At 35.3% G+C, this 16997-nt stretch overlaps 1 protein-coding gene across 1 annotated transcript in view; it reads right to left on the bottom strand.

Annotated features, from left to right (window-relative positions):
• Positions 1-16997, bottom strand: part of WDR72 (WD repeat domain 72) — a 224260-nt gene that overhangs the window by 171273 nt on the left and 35990 nt on the right. The window contains exons 4-11 of the mRNA XM_070797524.1: positions 12414-12492; positions 11178-11349; positions 10466-10542; positions 9336-9455; positions 8211-8356; positions 7733-7829; positions 1671-1821; positions 797-1042 (exon numbers count right to left, since the gene is read on the bottom strand). Of these exons, the coding sequence (XP_070653625.1) occupies positions 797-1042; positions 1671-1821; positions 7733-7829; positions 8211-8356; positions 9336-9455; positions 10466-10542; positions 11178-11349; positions 12414-12492 (1088 nt within the window). The remainder of the gene's footprint in view (positions 1-796; positions 1043-1670; positions 1822-7732; positions 7830-8210; positions 8357-9335; positions 9456-10465; positions 10543-11177; positions 11350-12413; positions 12493-16997) is intronic.

Here is a 16997-nt window from a genome sequence, read left to right as displayed (position 1 = left end):
GGCTAAGGTTTGAGGAAAAAGGCATTTTTATATATATATATGTGTTAGTGGATACACATGTATATTGATGTGTATATCACATGTGTATATTATATGTTTCCAACATAAAATGTTTGGAAAACATTTTAAGATATATTTTCAAATATTTAAAAATATACATAAAATGCATAAAAATACATATCAAATATTTAAAAATTTAAAAATATACAAAAAGGTTGATCTAGTAATTCTACTGGAAAATAATTCTACATATATACCCACATATATGTGCAAAGAGAGTTAATTTTGCATTGTCTATAGTAGCCAAAGGCTAGAAAAAATCTTAAACACACATCATAGAAGATTTTTCAAATTAAAATTCAATTATTATTAATCATTTAAAATGAAGTCATAAAGAATGTGCTCCAAAATATTTTATTAAGATTTAAGAATATTTTAGTAAAATATGTAGACTGTGGTTTCATTTTTATAATACAACTAAAAGAATGTATACCGCTATCTTGTAATATGCCTATATATGCATAGGAAATTTTAGAAAGGGTATAAAGAAACTTATTAGCACTTGTCTTTGGTGATCTTCCTGGAAGATCAAATAAGGAGAGAAATTTATTTCTCATCATATAGTCTTCTATTTGACTTTTTAAAAAACCTTTATGTGTTTTACTTTAGAATTAAAACATGCACAAATTTACTAGCAAATGCCTACAATTTTTTAAGCTTCAGCAATCTTCTTAGTACAGCTTATTAGTTGAAGCTTAGGTAAATTAAATAAATAGGGTCAAATAAAATTCAAGACCTTTTAGTAAAGAACCGCCTTCTAGAAGTCCTGCTTTGGCAGCATTCAAAGCCTGTGTAATGAAAATTGTCCCATCTTCACAGCCACATATTAGTTTATCAAGACTTGGAACATACTCTGATGAAGTGACAACCACAGTTTCATTCTCATCTTTAAACCCAGAGAAGTAGTCACTAATAGTTTGTGATGTGGTAGAATGCTTATCAAAATTATCTTGAAGGGTCCAAGTGGTAGTTATTGGTATCTCTAAGAAGAAAACACACAAAAGGAAAAAATTTGGTTTATAAATTCATCACAGATATAGAAAATATTATCAAGGCACCATACCTTGGGGCACACAGAGGCTCTTTTGCCATCCTAATAGTGTGCTATAGGCAGAAAGTTCTCCTGCTATGCATTGTTTTCGCTCCAAATGCTTTTTTATTGGTTCTCTCTCCCTTAAGGAGCCTCAGAAGAATAGATGTGTATTAGTGGATTCATTTTTAGACTTAAGTAACTGAAAAAGAACTGAGAAACTCTTTCGAATAGAGAAATTAGTTGAAAAGGAATACAGGATATGGAAATGACAAATTCAAAAATACGAATGTGATCTATCAGTCTACCCTGTATTCATATTGTCAACATTCATTTCAATTCAATAAAACATCACTCACAGTAAGCTGGTGTTAATTTGAATTACAGTGGCCACACTACTGAATAAGATCTCTAAGCATCATGTTTATGCCTATATTTATGTTAGTATCTAATGCATAGTGGTGCATGAGAACGTCTTCTTGTTTGTAGCCTCCTATTACTTAACTTGAAAAAAAAAGCACCAGATTAATTGTAAAGTATTTCTTAAAAGACAGGTGATTAGAAATAGAATTTGTCTTACCTCTAGGAGAACCATCAAACTTGGACACAGGAACATCAGGGATGTGCCACAAAGTAATTCTTCCAGAGACTTCTCCAGAGAAAAGTATCTTATAAAAAGGTTCTTTCCTTTCATTTATGTAGCCCATAACAAAAGGAAGGCTCTGGTCCAACTAAAAAAGTGAACAGTTATGTAAAAAAAAAAATCTTTCAAAAAAAGGTCTATATAATGGCAGCCACTGCTTTTAAATGAAAGAATAAGGCTTCATGGATGAACTAAATTATTTCCATTTATTCCCACTGTTTCAAAGTTTCAAGTAAATTTAGGAAAATAGTCTCTTACTCAAGACAAAACAAAAAACATTTTTATAAAATAAGAAGCAAAGTCATCAGCTAGATTTCAGAGCATTAATAAGAATAGCTAACATTTATTGAACATGTTCTGTGTGAATATTACACATACTGTTAGGGGCTTTGCATGTATTCAAGTTAAATAATCCTGTGAAGTTGGTACTATTACTATCCTCATTTTACAGATGAATAATCAAAGACGGAAGAGGTTAATTTATCTAAGGTGGTATCGATAGCAGTGGGCTTTTCAGTCTAGTAATTACGACTCAAAAGCCTATGTGATAATGACAGTGGTCTACTGTGCACTGAGGAGGTTGATTTCTTTCTGCTCCTTCAGTTCCAACTGTCACTTAAAATAGCAACAACTAATATTTGTATGGTAATTTTGTGGTATTAATGTGCTTTCTAATTTTTGTTGACTATTTTTCATATATAACATATTTGATTTCAAATTAGGCCCCAACTGGCCCCAAAGAAAATGAATCCATAACTTATATATATATATATATATATATATGTATGTATGTATATATATATATATAATATATACTATGATATTAGTATAAATACATGCTATAATTTACATAAATATATACATTATATATTTATGTGTATGAATATAATTTTGTTGAGACACAGAATGAATATTGGGCATCAAATATGCTTTCACTAGTGAATGGGCCTCGAATCTTCCCAGTACCTCACTGCAGTGTAGATGTTCCTTGAGCAGACATGTATGTAGAGATTATGCACAACGGGTCAAAATGATTAAGTGATTAGAAAAATGAAAACAAAACCCTCTTTTCATGTACAAATAAAAGGCACCCTGAAAAGAAAGCCAAGTGCTGGTGCTAGAAATAAAAAAGTCTAAGAAAGTGATAGTTTCTTGTCAGAAAACACATGTTTGAAGGCTCAGATAGATATTTCAGTGAAAAAATTCTATAATGTATTTCTAGAGAATATTAAGGGCCAAAATATCACTACATTTAATCCTTACAGCAAAGCTACAGAGTAAATAAACATTATTATTTCTCTTATAGAGATAAAGAAACTAAGATGGGAAGAGAATAAAAAAAGTAATTCAAGACCAAGATATGTAATCCTCTAAAGTCTCAAGAAATAAGAGCATTGAAGAAAAACAGTTTCAATGAAGTAAGTTCCCTAAATCTTTTTTTTTTTAAGATTCAGAAGGCACTTTGGAGTCTTATACTTCTCAAGGCCATCAATTTTGTGTTAGAAATGGTGTTGGTACAGTTTGATTATTGGCCTCTCAAACTCTCTCAACCTTTGGGAACCTTAAAATTGACTAGCTCAATTTTCTCATGATTTTGATATGAAAATGAAGCTGCAGAGAGGCTGAGCAGTTACTCAAATTGGTGGTGGCATATCCCCTCAAAGCAAAATGTGCTGCCCCACTAGCCCATTCTCCCCAGACCGCTCTTATCCCCGATACCCTCACTTCTGTACTGCTGCTGCTCACTTGCTCATACCCACTCCTTGATGCCTCATATCTCCTCCTTTCTAGTAGTTACCTCTTGAGTTCAGCTGAAAACTCCCTCAGAGCCGCTTACCATGTGATTCTCATCACAAGAAGTGCCTATCCTCCAAGAGGTAATAAAATAGTCATTAACAGTGAATTCTCTTGGGATAAATACCTGGATTCAAATCCTGGTTTTAGCTCATACTAAACTCTATTACCGGAGAAGGCAATGGCACCCCAATCCAGTACTCCTGCCTGGAAAATCCCATGGATGGAGGAGCCTGGTGGGCTGCAGTCCATGGGATCCCTGAGGGTTGGACATGACTGAGCGACTTCACTTTCACTTTTCACTTTCATGCACTGGAGAAGGAAATGGCAACCCACTCCAGGGTTTTTGCCTGGAGAATCCCAGGGACGGGGGAGCCTGGTGGGCTGCCGTCTATGGGGTCACACAGAGTCCAACACGACTGAGCCACTTACTTTCACTTTTCGCTTTCACGCATTGGAGAAGGAAATGGCAACCCACTCCAGTGTTCTTGCCTGGAGAATCCCAGGGACGGGGGAGCCTGGTGGGCTGCCGTCTGTGGGGTCACACAGAGTCGGACACGACTGAAGTGACTTAGCAGCAGCAGCAGCAAACTCTATTACAAGAGCCAATTACTTCATTTAGACAATTTACTTAACCTTCCTGTATCTCTTTTTCCCCTAACTGTGAAAGAAGGCTAATAAATAAAAGCACCTACTACATAGAATACTGTCAGGATTAATGAGTTGATAACAGTAAGTACTTAGAATGGTGGTGCTAGTGGTAAAGAACCCTTCTGCCAATGCAGGAGTCAGAAGAGACACAGGTTTGATCCCTGGGTCAGGAAGTTCCCATGGAGGAGGGTATGGCAACCTACTCCAGAATTCTTGCCTGGAGAATCCCACAGACAGAGGAGCCTAGTGGGCTACAGTCCATAGCATCGCAAAGAGTTGGACACAATTGAAGCGACTTAGAACACATGCACAATAAATAGAAACCTTTTATTCTTAATATCCATTCTCAGAATAAATGAGAAATTCACTCCAAAGTCCATTCCCAGACTCTGGAACCAAATTGCCTAGGTTCAAATCTTGTGAATTAACCTCTCTGAGCATCAGTTTCAAAATGGGGTCATGGTGGAAATGCATGTACATAAGACCATGTGTGTTTAACAATAATAAAGACTCAAAAAAAAAAAAAAAAAGTTACCTATCATCATTGTCATTGTCATTACTCTTAGTTCATGCTCCCAAATTCCTTATCTGCAATCTTCAGGCTGTTTCTATCCTATCTACTTCCACCTCAACACTGCAGTCTTACTCCACAGCTAAGACCTTGGAAAGCCCAGTTCCTCATCTCAGCAGTCAGGATCCCTGCTATAGTCTTCTATGATCATCAGCTATGATTTGAAGCTAGGGAGGCTCTCATAAAGCTGTTGGAATAAAAGATGAGTCCTTATTCTTGCTACTACAAGTCCATCAGCAGATAAGCCCCTGGTGTCCCATGAGAACATGCTATTGTCAAACAAGCAGATTCAATTCTATGGCATCACTCCAAAAAACATGTTTATAGAGCATAATTCCATTGTATCCATTAACCTCAGCTCCCTACACCACAAAAATGCCTTATTACCTTGTAATTGTAGGAGGCACTAAGAAGTCTTATATTTAGTGAATATTGGTGATGTTTTGAATAGGGAGAAACTGAATTTAGTTTCGTGGCTAGATAAAGGGCAATTAACAGTCTAAGTAGACCAGCTTCTTTTAGTTTCAGATTATTCTATTCATTTTCATTAGCTTTCAGGTACTTGTAAGATACTGAAACAAGTACTTGTAAGATATTGAAATAGCTGTGGTTGTCTAAATAAAAATTATATATCAATAGAAGACTCACACATCTGTGTCTTCACCTTTTGAGACATAAAGAAAGGCAGCTTCCTCTAAAATTAGTATTTTTTAAAGTTAATTTGTAATTGTTTTTATTTTTCTTCATAGTTATGCATAGCATTGATACCTGCAGTAGAGCAGAAGCTCTTAAAGGACATTTCTCATATCTAGCTTTTAGGGCAAAGTGTGCTATGTAACGGAGAAGGCAATGGCACATCACTCCAGTACTCTTGCCTGGAAAATCCCATGGATGGAGGAGCCTGGTAGGCTGCAGTCCATGGGGTCGCTAAGAGTCGGACACAACTGAGCAACTTCACTTTCACTTTTCACTTTCATGCACTGAAGAAGGAAATGGCAACCCACTCCAGTGTTCTTGCCTAGAGAATCTCAGGGACAGGGGAGCCTGGTGGGCTGCCGTCTATGGGGTCACACAGAGTCGGATACGACTGAAGTGACTTAGCATAGCCTAGTGCTATGTAAAAATGCATTCAGGAACTAAAAAGGAAGAATGGGAAAGCCCTTTTTAAAAAATAACTTAAAATGCCTTTTTAAGCAAGCCATAATACTGCTTTTGTGATCAACAGCAAAACAAAGCTCTACTGCAACCCACAAATTCCTTTAGAAACAGGGCTCCACACCATAACTCTAAAGTTTGCCTGTGCCCTAATGGCACTTGGAGTTTTAATTTTCAGTTGACACTACTTAATTAAGTTTTTGCAATAAAACCTCACAGGTATGTTAAAGAGATAATACTGAACTATAGGATTTGCAACAACTATGCTGCCTGCTTAAGCAAACCGACACTGTAAAAAGTAACATACTTCCTTGGCTGACACATCAATAATTCAGAACTCCTCCATTCTCCATGAAATACCTTTTGGAGAATTAACTGATGACTAAATCCAGTAGGAATATTTTTGGGGGCTCCAAAATCACTGCAGATGGTGACTGCAGCCATGAAATTAAAAGACACTTGGTCCTTGGAAGAAAAGTTATGACAAACCTAGACAGCATATTAAAAAGCAGAGATATCACTTTACCAACAAAGGTCCATCTAGTCAAGGCTATGGTTTTTCCAGTAGTCATGTATGGATGTGAGAGTTGGACCATAAAGAAGGCTGAGTGCCAAAGAATTGATGCTTTTGAACTGTGGTGTTGGAGAAGACTCTTGAGAGTCCCTTGGACTGCAAAGAGATCCAACCAGTCCATCTTAAAGGAAATTAGTCCTGAATATTCATTGGAAGACCTGATGCTGAAGCTGAAACTCCAATAGTTTGGCCATTTGATGCAAAGAGCTGACTCATTTGAAAAGACCCTGATGCTGGGAAAGATAGAGGGCAGGAGGAGAAGGGGACGACAGAGGATGAGATAGTTGGATGGCATCACCAACTCAATAGACATGAATTTGAGTATACTCCAGGAGTTGGTGATGGACAGGGAGGCCTGGCATGCTACAGTCCATGGGGTCGCAAAGAGTGAGACACGACTGTGTGACTGAACTGAACTGAAATCCAGTAGGTTAAAAAAAAACAACTTTCATTGACACTACTAAAGTAAAATAGCTGCTTAAATTTTCAGGCTTCATAGAGTGTCAAAGATATAATTTAGTCGAGTAAAAGCTCACAATTACATCCTCAACTCTTTGCCAAGAACCATAATTTTATTTAACAAGAAACTTTATACAGAAGAATAGCTAAATGCATGTAAGAATGATCTCAATATACAGTTAAGTAAAAAAAAAAAATCAGGATATGAGCCATTTGATGAAATTTAAAAATTAAAGTAGATGCTTCAAAATGTTAATAACTTTGTATCAAAATATCTATCAAAAGGGTTAGTGGAAAACGTGTGTGTGTGTGCGTGTGCGCGCGTGTGTGTGTGTGTGTATATATGCAGACAGCAAGAGAAAGAAAGAGAATGAGAGAGAGAAGAAATAAATATGGCAAATGTTGATGACTATTGAATCTAGGTAAAGGGTATGTGATTATGTACTATTCTTATAGCCTTTCAAATATTTGAACATTTTCCAATTAAAATAAGTAAATACATAAAATAAAAAACTTATAGTGAATATTTATAGTGATAAAATTAGAACTTTTAATTTCTCCCTTTTTTAACATTTATCATTTTTCTATAATAAGTATGTATTGTTTAGTTAATCAGACTTAAAAATAGATTTCTTAAAGGCAAAGATTTCAGTAACCATTAACAGTTAGATTTAATTTTCTCATTAACAACTTAATGTGATGCTTCAATTCAATTTTTTCAAGCCAGACTCTGTTACAGACAAAGTAACACTTATCTGAAACAGCTTTGATGCAGTCACTCTCTTCTTGCATTACCTTATTTTCCTGCACAGAAGTAGAGCACAGTAAATGAGGATAAATGGTCTCTTTAAGCAGTGTTCCATCAGCAGGGTATATGCTTTTTGAAAGCCCACTGCATAGCAAAATATAAAAAGCAAAGTTTAGAACTTTGGGGTTCTTTATTCAGTATTTTCCCCTCCCACTTTCAAAAGCCGGATGGTACCATTCAGTTTTCTAAACTCTAGTTAGAAATTGTTGGGTTAATAATTACAAGTGACTTTTTGAAAACCCAGCACCAGCTGTACAAGTTATCCATGGTTAATCTCATTCCTTCATCCCCTGCTGTTTTATACAAAGGCTAAAGCCTACCAAGCCCAGAGTAAATCTTCTAGTGCCAAAGTTGTTTTGTTCTGGTTTTTGATCATGGGCAGCATGCGGGGATTTTTCCATAATAAACCTCCCAAAGTTCATTTTCTACCTGAATGTTTTGTATGCCGTTTCCATCTGAGCCCACCTGTTCAGCAGCTGATAGATATAACTGTGACCATCTTCTGTCCAGATGATGATTCTGTGAGCAGCAAGCACTTCTCCACCAGCAAAGAACTGCCCACTCCCACTAACTTCAGTCCAAAGAAGGGAAAAATCACAATAATCATAAACCTAAAATACAGAATGAATGATGCTTGTTAACAAAAGCTTCTAATCTAATCTACCAAGGAGAAAGATAAAGTATGCTTATCAAGACTATTTAGATGACAGTGTTAAAACAACAACCAATTAAATATTAGTAACAGGCCACAATGCATTCATAGACCAAGATAATACTTCATTAGTGCTTATTTTTTCACATTTACCCTAGGTAGGTTTCAGTGGATAAACTATCTATCTGACAGAAACCTTCCAGAAAGTGCTTCATAAGTACAGAGACCAAAATCATTAAGCACAGAGACCAAAACATCCCAAATTTCCTATATAATTTCATTTTTTCCATATGGATAGTCAAACATGAACATTTGAAAAATTTATTACACACAAAAAAGTTAATACAGTAGAAATCCTAAAGTACATGTTAGGCCATGTACTTTACATTTTACTTCAGAAATATATTATAGGCCTTTAAGTAAGACAATGTAGTTTTGTTAACTGAGCCAAGTATATGAAATATCAGAGAAAAAGAGGATGCTGTCAAATGATAGTAACTTAGCTTTCATTTCCTCTTGGAGATGTTGGTGAATATAGTCACAAGAAAGGAATCCCTAAAAACAAATTTAATGACAAAGCAGGAAAAGAAAAAAGATCTAAAAGTCAGACCAATGTATGTACAGAAAATATTAGCTTTCTTTTTAATACTAAAGTGTAGGCATCATTCTTTAATCTGAGATAAATGCTCATTATTATAATATTTTGTTATTCATAAAATTAAGATGTACTTTATATATACAATATCCCGGAAAGCAAAATGACCCAATTTGGGGAAGGAAAACTGATAAAAGTTGGTCATAAAAGACAAGTAATTCACTGCTGTCATAACAATATTGTAAAATGTTTGTATCATATTTAAAATATATTCTTCTAATTTTTCCACTAAACAAGATAAAAATCAAATTGCATTTGTGTTTATTATGTTATTTAATAATACCTTCCAACATTTAGAAAATACCACCAGTAGAAGTCTCTCTGTATATGTGCAAAATCGTATTGCTCGGCAGTTCAGGGAATCAAGAAATTTGGATTCCTTTTCATAAACATCTTGCTTTTCCTTCAAAAGGAATAAAATTACATTAGTACTAGTTGTAGGTAATTTATATCAAACTGCATGAAAAGGCTCCTCCCCTGTACACCTGAAGTAGATCACACTATTATTATAAAAAAGCAGCCAATTTTTCTTTTGAGTTTTCTGAACTAAGAAGCTACTTTGCAAAGGAAACCATAAAGAGGAAACCCAGTTGAATTCAAGCATTCATTATATACAATAATTCAATAAACATGCTTTTGGGGAATATACTGTAGGATACTGAAAATGTAAAGATATGAATAACATTGACTTTTAGATGTAGCAGAAAGATAAAACCATGAAAAGTAAAAACAATTTGTTAAAAACTTTTGAAGTATCTTAATTGCTAAAGTAGAAGAACAAAATATTTTGAAAAGACAAAAGGTGATCAGCACAGAATACTTAGAATACTATGTTCTTAATGTTTCTGATACTGCTGGGTATGTGTTGGTCTCAGGATACCAACACAATTCCCATGCTATGGAATTTCCCAGCTAAGAAATTCTGAAGGATAGCCCAGAGCATGAGGCAGCTGAAAGAATTCTGTCAGGAGCACAAATACTGTGACTGCTGTTTCGTTCATCACCTCAACTTGTAGCCTGATGCCAGAGAGCAGGTGAACAGACTGGACTCGCAGTCTATGTTACCCTCAGTCATTCGTAGTAACCGCCCTGCCACTGCCACTGCTCACACACAGCCAGAAGAAAGGGAGTCTTCTGTTGCAAGGGACAGAGAAATATTCCTCTATGATGGATTTTTTCAATTAAAATCAACGTGTGTGTATGTGTATGTGTGTGTGCATGCGTGCATGTGTGTGTAGATAAAAACGTGTGTATACATATGGAAAAGAGGTTAGGAGAGATACCATCCAATTGTTACCAATGCCCACAGCTTGGAAAAGAGATAGGGAAAAGTACACAGAAGTACTTCTAATTTTAAAAATTTCAATACATATGCTTGAATTGGAAGAATAAAGGATAAATTCACAAGCCAACCTGAATGCTGTTGATAGATGAAGAAAGATCCCATACTTTGAGCTCACCAGCTACTGATACGGCCAAGAGAGAATCTTCTGTAAAAACAACAAACACCACATGTAAACTCATCACTGTTATAACCGGTTGCCCTGAAGATCATTTCATAGTCATTTAAGGATTATCCAAGGCTACATATGTAGAAAATACTAAATTTTTTAAAAAAATAAAAGAATAACCATTTTAGGTCACATTCTAAATTTGTCTTAAAATTTCAAAGTCATTCCATGTAAAAGGAGAGCACCACTGAAAGCCGATCCATGTTGCAAACCACCACGGCGGCAATACGGATTACACCTTCCTGTTTTGGAAATAAGTAAGGAGCTAGCCTTCCCTCCTTACAGGAACTGAATTCTCTTCTTATCTAGAGGAATTCAGCACAGCAAGTCCAAGAGTCCGGTTAATCCACAACAAACCTCTGCTTGTCACTCTTAGAATGTATCAAGCAGAACTGGGGCATGGCAACACTGTGTCTCCTCTCCCCACTTCATCTTGACCTCTTGCTGACTTTCCAGTGATTTGAACCACTGGGATGGGTGTTCTCAGTTTCTCTTGATCTGGCTTAGATAAACACAAACACACATTCTGAACTCTTGCCCAATAATTTAACAAATAATTCGAAGGTGATATTTTCAAACGCTGTCCCTAGTGTTAGAGAATACCTAACTATTACCTTGAATTGTCATGGAGTGAACAATGCATATGCAGTTGATCCAATCAGGAGACTGAGATGACACGAAGGTGTGAATAATAACCAAGCTTTTGGCATCAATTATAAGAACATCTTGATATTCTCCACAACACAGAAGCCAGCCTTCTGTCATCCGGGCTGAGCAGTGGTAATACTATGCAAATGGAATTCAAAACAAAAGTTTAATTATCACCTGCAATTAACAGAATTTTGGATGTGGTGAAGACTTCTGTTAATTTTAATTTTATCATCTATCAATTAAGGTATTAGGCTGAATAGCAACCAAAATTTATTTTAGTTCAATGATTGTATACTTCTGAAGGGTTAATTTTGCACTTTATCTTGCTTATATTTCATCATTTTTTCTGGAGAAGGAGGAGGGGTCTTTTGAGAAGAAGCAAGTTTAGTCCAAATCATGGAAAGCTCATAATTATATTAATTCTGGAATGCTGTGTGGAACTAAACAACAAAAACAGGTTTCCCATCCTAGCAATACTGTTATGTGTTAAGAAGAAATAAAAATGAAGAACTTTTGAGGAATTCTTGTGCCAAATAAATTTTAAGAATGGCTTATATCAAAATTTATAATCTACCCTTGACAATCACAATGCAAAAATTTTGATCCCAGAAAGGAGTTCATAAGTGATCCACTGCAAGTCATCAATGCTAAAAGCAATGTGTACGATGTAAAAAACAGTGTCAGTACCATTGGAATCATGCAGCTACTTTAAGTATATGTTTGGGGTCCATCTACCAAAAGTCCAAACCTCTTTTCAATACTGGGAAGTGATTATAAAGTGATTATTATTTGATAAATAAGAAATTCAGAACCTATGCACCCAAAAGAGGCTTAAATTGGAAACAAGGGAAAAAACTTTGCTTTATAAAACTGCCTGTTGATAAAATGGAAACAATTTTTGTGTGTGTCATTGTGAGTATATGTTTTGTAAATGTAACTAAGGAAAAATAAGGAAATTGTCTTTCAAATGTGTCTATGTTAGAAAGATACAGAAATATAAGAAATATTAAGAAAAAATGGTTAAGTAGTTACTCTGGGGAAAGAAAAATGCCAAAATAACAGAAGATAACTGACACTTCTAATGACAAAATAAAAATTCAAGAAAAGAATCCCTCTAAAGTCTTTAAACGCGTGCTAAGCAAATGATCTGAAGGCATTGTAGAATCTGGAGATGTTCTGAAGGAAATGATCATACTTACACAGATTGCAGTGTGTCTGTAAGGAAGTATGGCCTTCTCCACGCACTGTCCATTGGTGACATTCCAAACACACATCTCCCTAGCAGAGATAACTTTGCATTATTCTCTGTCATTTCCACTCAATTGGCTGGAATAATTTTTGTGCCACCAAGTTTTTCTTTAGTGCTGCACTTAAATGCAGCCTGATCGTTTATGTGGCTTTTCGCTACAGATTACTAGGCAAGAAAATGTTGTGGTCATTAGCAGGGATGACATACTGTATCTGTGTCTTTTTGTTTGGTAATTATACCCTGCCACCAGCCTACAAGCCATATTTGAGTGCCAACCTGACTTCCAACCAATTGTGGGGATGCCGCTAACCAGCCTGGGAGAGTGACAGGACGGCAGTCTTTCTATGGAAACTGCAAAGTATTGAAAATGCTTTATTTTACTGAGCTTAAAACTACATATTCTGAAAAGCATAATACATCGTGTTGCATCTCTGGAGCTCAGGTATATTTTTGTAAAAATAAACAGTGCCACCAAGAGGCCACATTTGGTCTGTCATTGATACGTTTAATTCCTTCTCTTCTGAAATCCTGAAATCACCCTTGTCACTAAATAGTAAGAAAATTCTCATTTTTTCGAAAACTCTGCCTTGATTACATATATGTTATGAAGATACAGATACAGTTTTGAAATCCAGTTACAAATACATCCAGTGTAAAGCAGTTTAAATCTGTATGATTTCAGTTCACAAAAACCAGAACGGCTATTTCAGAGTTGTTTGGTAATATTCTTCAGTTTCAACACTTTCAACACATAAGCAAAATTTTCCATGGAAGAAAGGTGAAAGCTTTATTGGCTTAAATGGAGAGCTGCTATTAAGAAGCAAATGATATGGACAAAAAACAGTAAGTGCTGTATGCATTTGGTGTTTGCAGACTTTGAGTTTTTTTCTGGCCAAACACTGGGAATCAATCTTGAAATCAATGGTTCTCAACCTGAGCTGATTCTGCCCCACAAAGGACATTTGACAATGTTTAGAGACATTTTTGGTTGTCACAACTAGGAACACGATACTGGCATCTAGTGGGGAAGGCTAGGGATGCTGCGAAATGTGCTACAATGCTCAGACACGACAAAGAATTCTTCAGTGGCCCAAAATGTCATTAGCGTTGAAGGTGAAAAGTCATATCCTAGATATAGAACTAGATATATGTAGTGGTTTTATTTCTCTTTGTTTATATCAAACTGTAGGCCAGAAAGAATTTGAGGTAACCTGGAAAGGCATGCACCTCAATAAAACAGGGGGAAAGTGAGTATATGTGTGTGTGTGAAAAATAATACTGGGGAAAAGGTAGAAACTGAAATCATATCTCAAAAGTTTTACATATATATATATATATATATATAAAGAAATGGAACCTTAAGCAGCCATCAATATAAAATTTTAGCTCTACAAAATAATTTAAGTTCATCAGTGTGGTTCTCAACTCTAGCTATTCATCAAGCATCACCTGTGAATATTTTTTAAAAGTTTCCTCAGAGATTGTAATCTCGTGGCTCTGTGTTGGAGTCCTGGCATGCAGGGTTTTGCAAAGTTTTTGGTCAGTTAACTTGTTTCTAGATAACTCTAACTCTAAACCAGTGGCTCTAAATTCTGACTCTACGTTGGAATTATCAGGGAGCTTTTTAAAAATACTGATGTCTGAGACCCAACACAGACATCAATCCAGGCTAATAAAATCACAGTTTCCAAGGTTGAAGCCTGGATATCAATAAAAGCTCTCTCAGTGATACTAATGTTTCTAAACTCTCTTGGATTCTAATGCTTTCCCTGTTTGTTTGCTTATCATGTTATAGTCTACCTTAAATTGGAAAAAAAATACAAAAACATCTTATAGTAAAAATTAACCCTTTGCCAGTCAATTCTATTAAAGAAAGAAAAGCCAATTTATTGTACATCGAAAGTAGCATTGGCATTGAGCTGGAACTGCTCAGTTACATATCTAATAAGACATGAAAATTAACTATTAGAATGGACATTCTTTTTGTTTTCAAATACTGCTCCCAAACTTTATACATAGATTAAATCACCTTCGACTGTAAAAATGTAGTTTAACAATTTACAAAAATTTTTAAATTTCAGTGAAAAGAAAAACACACTGGAAAAAAATCTATAACACACATAATTAGAATATTATTAAATTCCCACTAAAAATTCCTTTGCAAAGGGCCTTTTTTTCTTATTCAACTCCACATCCCCACCTGCTGCTGCTGCTGCTGCTGCTGCTAAGTCACGTCAGTTGTGTCCAACTCTGTGCGACCCCATACGCCAGCCCATCAGGCTCTCCCGTCCCTGGGATTCTCCAGGCAAGAACACTGGAGTGGGTTGCCATTTCCTTCTCCAATGCATGAAAGTGAAAAAAAATTCACTCAATGAATACATAAATCAGTCACTACTCTTTCATTCACTTTCTGTGTCTCAAAAATACACTGGTTTCTCTTGGCTCTATTCCTATGTTCATATTTGTGTGCTTACAACGCTGTTATCGTTGCTCACATTTTAATGAAGCATCTAGAGGGAAAGGAGATAAATATGAATGCTTGGTTTGCAATCTTGAATTAAAAATCCATTATATTCTTCAAATTCACTTTTGTTTTCAATAATACTTTTGGGTTTTCTTTGGCATTCTCAGGCTCCTATTTTCTTATGCCCACTTCTTCAATGTTGGTTTTCCTTTGATTTGTGTCTTAGGCTTTCTTATATTCTCATATTTCATACTCTCTCTAGATAAGTTATCTATTCCCATGGTTTCAAGTACCATCAACATGACATTGGAAGCCAAGGTCTCTTCACTGGACTCTAGATTTCCACAGGCAACTAGCAATTGCATGTTTCTACCTGGATGACTTGCAGGACTTCACACCCCTTGTTTTTAGAATGAGGCCTACTATCTTCTCTCCTGTGTTTTCATTCTTAATGAATATCATCACCAGTGAGTTTTCCAAGTCATTCTTGACCTCATACTTTCTCTCACAGCCCCAGATATGGGGTACCCACCATTCCAAATATATTCCTCTGAAATAGCAGCATTAGCACCGTCCAGGAACATATTAGAGATGCAAGTTCTTGAACCTCAGTCCAGATCTACTGAATCTGTACCTCTGAGAATGGGGCTCAGAAATCCGTAAGTGGTCCTGAGAAAGGCTCAGATTTGATGAACACTATCTTAGAAGACTGTCTGCATGCCTGTCTCTCTAGTATCATCTCTTGCTGATGGTTGGAAGTTTTATTAATAAGTAATAACTCTATCAATGTAAAGCCTTTTTGTCTTAAGGTTTTATTAACTAAATATATTTACAAATATAATATGCTGATATAGCTATATTAACATTTTCAGCAGTATTTCCCTGATAAATCTCTTTCAATCCATTTCTTTTTAACTTTTATATATCCATATGCTGTTTTTGTCTTTTAAATTGTTTTACAATTTTACTGATGGGCTTAGTCCCTTTACTTAATTGAGTTACTGGTTTATTCAGATTTATTTCAATTATCTTATGCTGTGCTCTTTGTCTCATTTATTGTTGTTGTCTTAGGATTAAAGAACATTTTTTTCTTTTTTTAAATTGGAAGTTATATATTCTATCTTTTTTCATTTTTATTTTTTTTGTTTGTTCTTTTAGCAGCTACCCTGGAAATGTCAGCATGTATATCTAGTTTAAAGTCTAAGGTTAATCAATATCTTTACCCACCTTTGTAACACCAGAGCATATGGAGTCTGATCATTATATTTATTATACACAGTTGTTGATTAGGATTTTGTGTATATATGGGGGAGATGGATGGGAGGTACATATGAACATTATTGTAATGTAATCTGTGTTTATTTAAATTTTCTAAAACTTTGCTGAGTTTTGTTCAGTATTCTTTGTTCCATCAGAGCTTCCTTCTGAAATCATTGTTCTTACTGAAAAATATAATTTAGATTTTAATTACTTATAGAGGGTCTGTTGGCAGTGAACACTCTCAGTATTTGTCTTAAGTGTTACTATTTTGCCCTAATTTTTTGAAGGTGTTTTTGCTAGAGATATAATTTCAAGTTGATACATATTTCCTCTCCACTTTTTGAAGATATTTCACTGCTATCTAGTTCTCATTTTATTGTTAAGAAGTTAGCTCTCAGTTTAATTAACATTCCTTTATAAGTAATCTGCTTTTTCTCACTGTGTACTTCAGGATCTCTTTTTCTTTGGCATTCCACCATTTCAACATCAGGGTCCAGGTATTTACTTCCTATATCTTAGAATTTATTTATCATAAAATTCAATGGGATTCCTGAATATTAGGATTTATGTCTACAGATGAAATAATACTAAGTGAAAAACAAACAAACTAAGTCGGGAAGTAGTCATGATCAGCATGAATCTGATCATTTTGGAGGCAGAAATGCTAAGCCCACAGTCACTTCCTGGAACTTTTAAAAGCTGAAAAAACAAAAACAAAACAAAAAACATTGTTATTTGGAGAATGATTGGTCCAGCCTAGCAATTTTAATAAGTTTAAGTAAACTGAATTAGGATTTGCTAAATATGCAA

This window comes from Bos indicus, chromosome 10, assembly GCF_029378745.1.
Source record: "Bos indicus isolate NIAB-ARS_2022 breed Sahiwal x Tharparkar chromosome 10, NIAB-ARS_B.indTharparkar_mat_pri_1.0, whole genome shotgun sequence".
In the NCBI taxonomy this organism is placed as follows: domain Eukaryota; kingdom Metazoa; phylum Chordata; class Mammalia; order Artiodactyla; family Bovidae; genus Bos; species Bos indicus.
The sequence above is the reverse complement of the archived record's forward strand: the minus strand, read 5'-3'. Positions and strand labels throughout refer to the sequence as shown.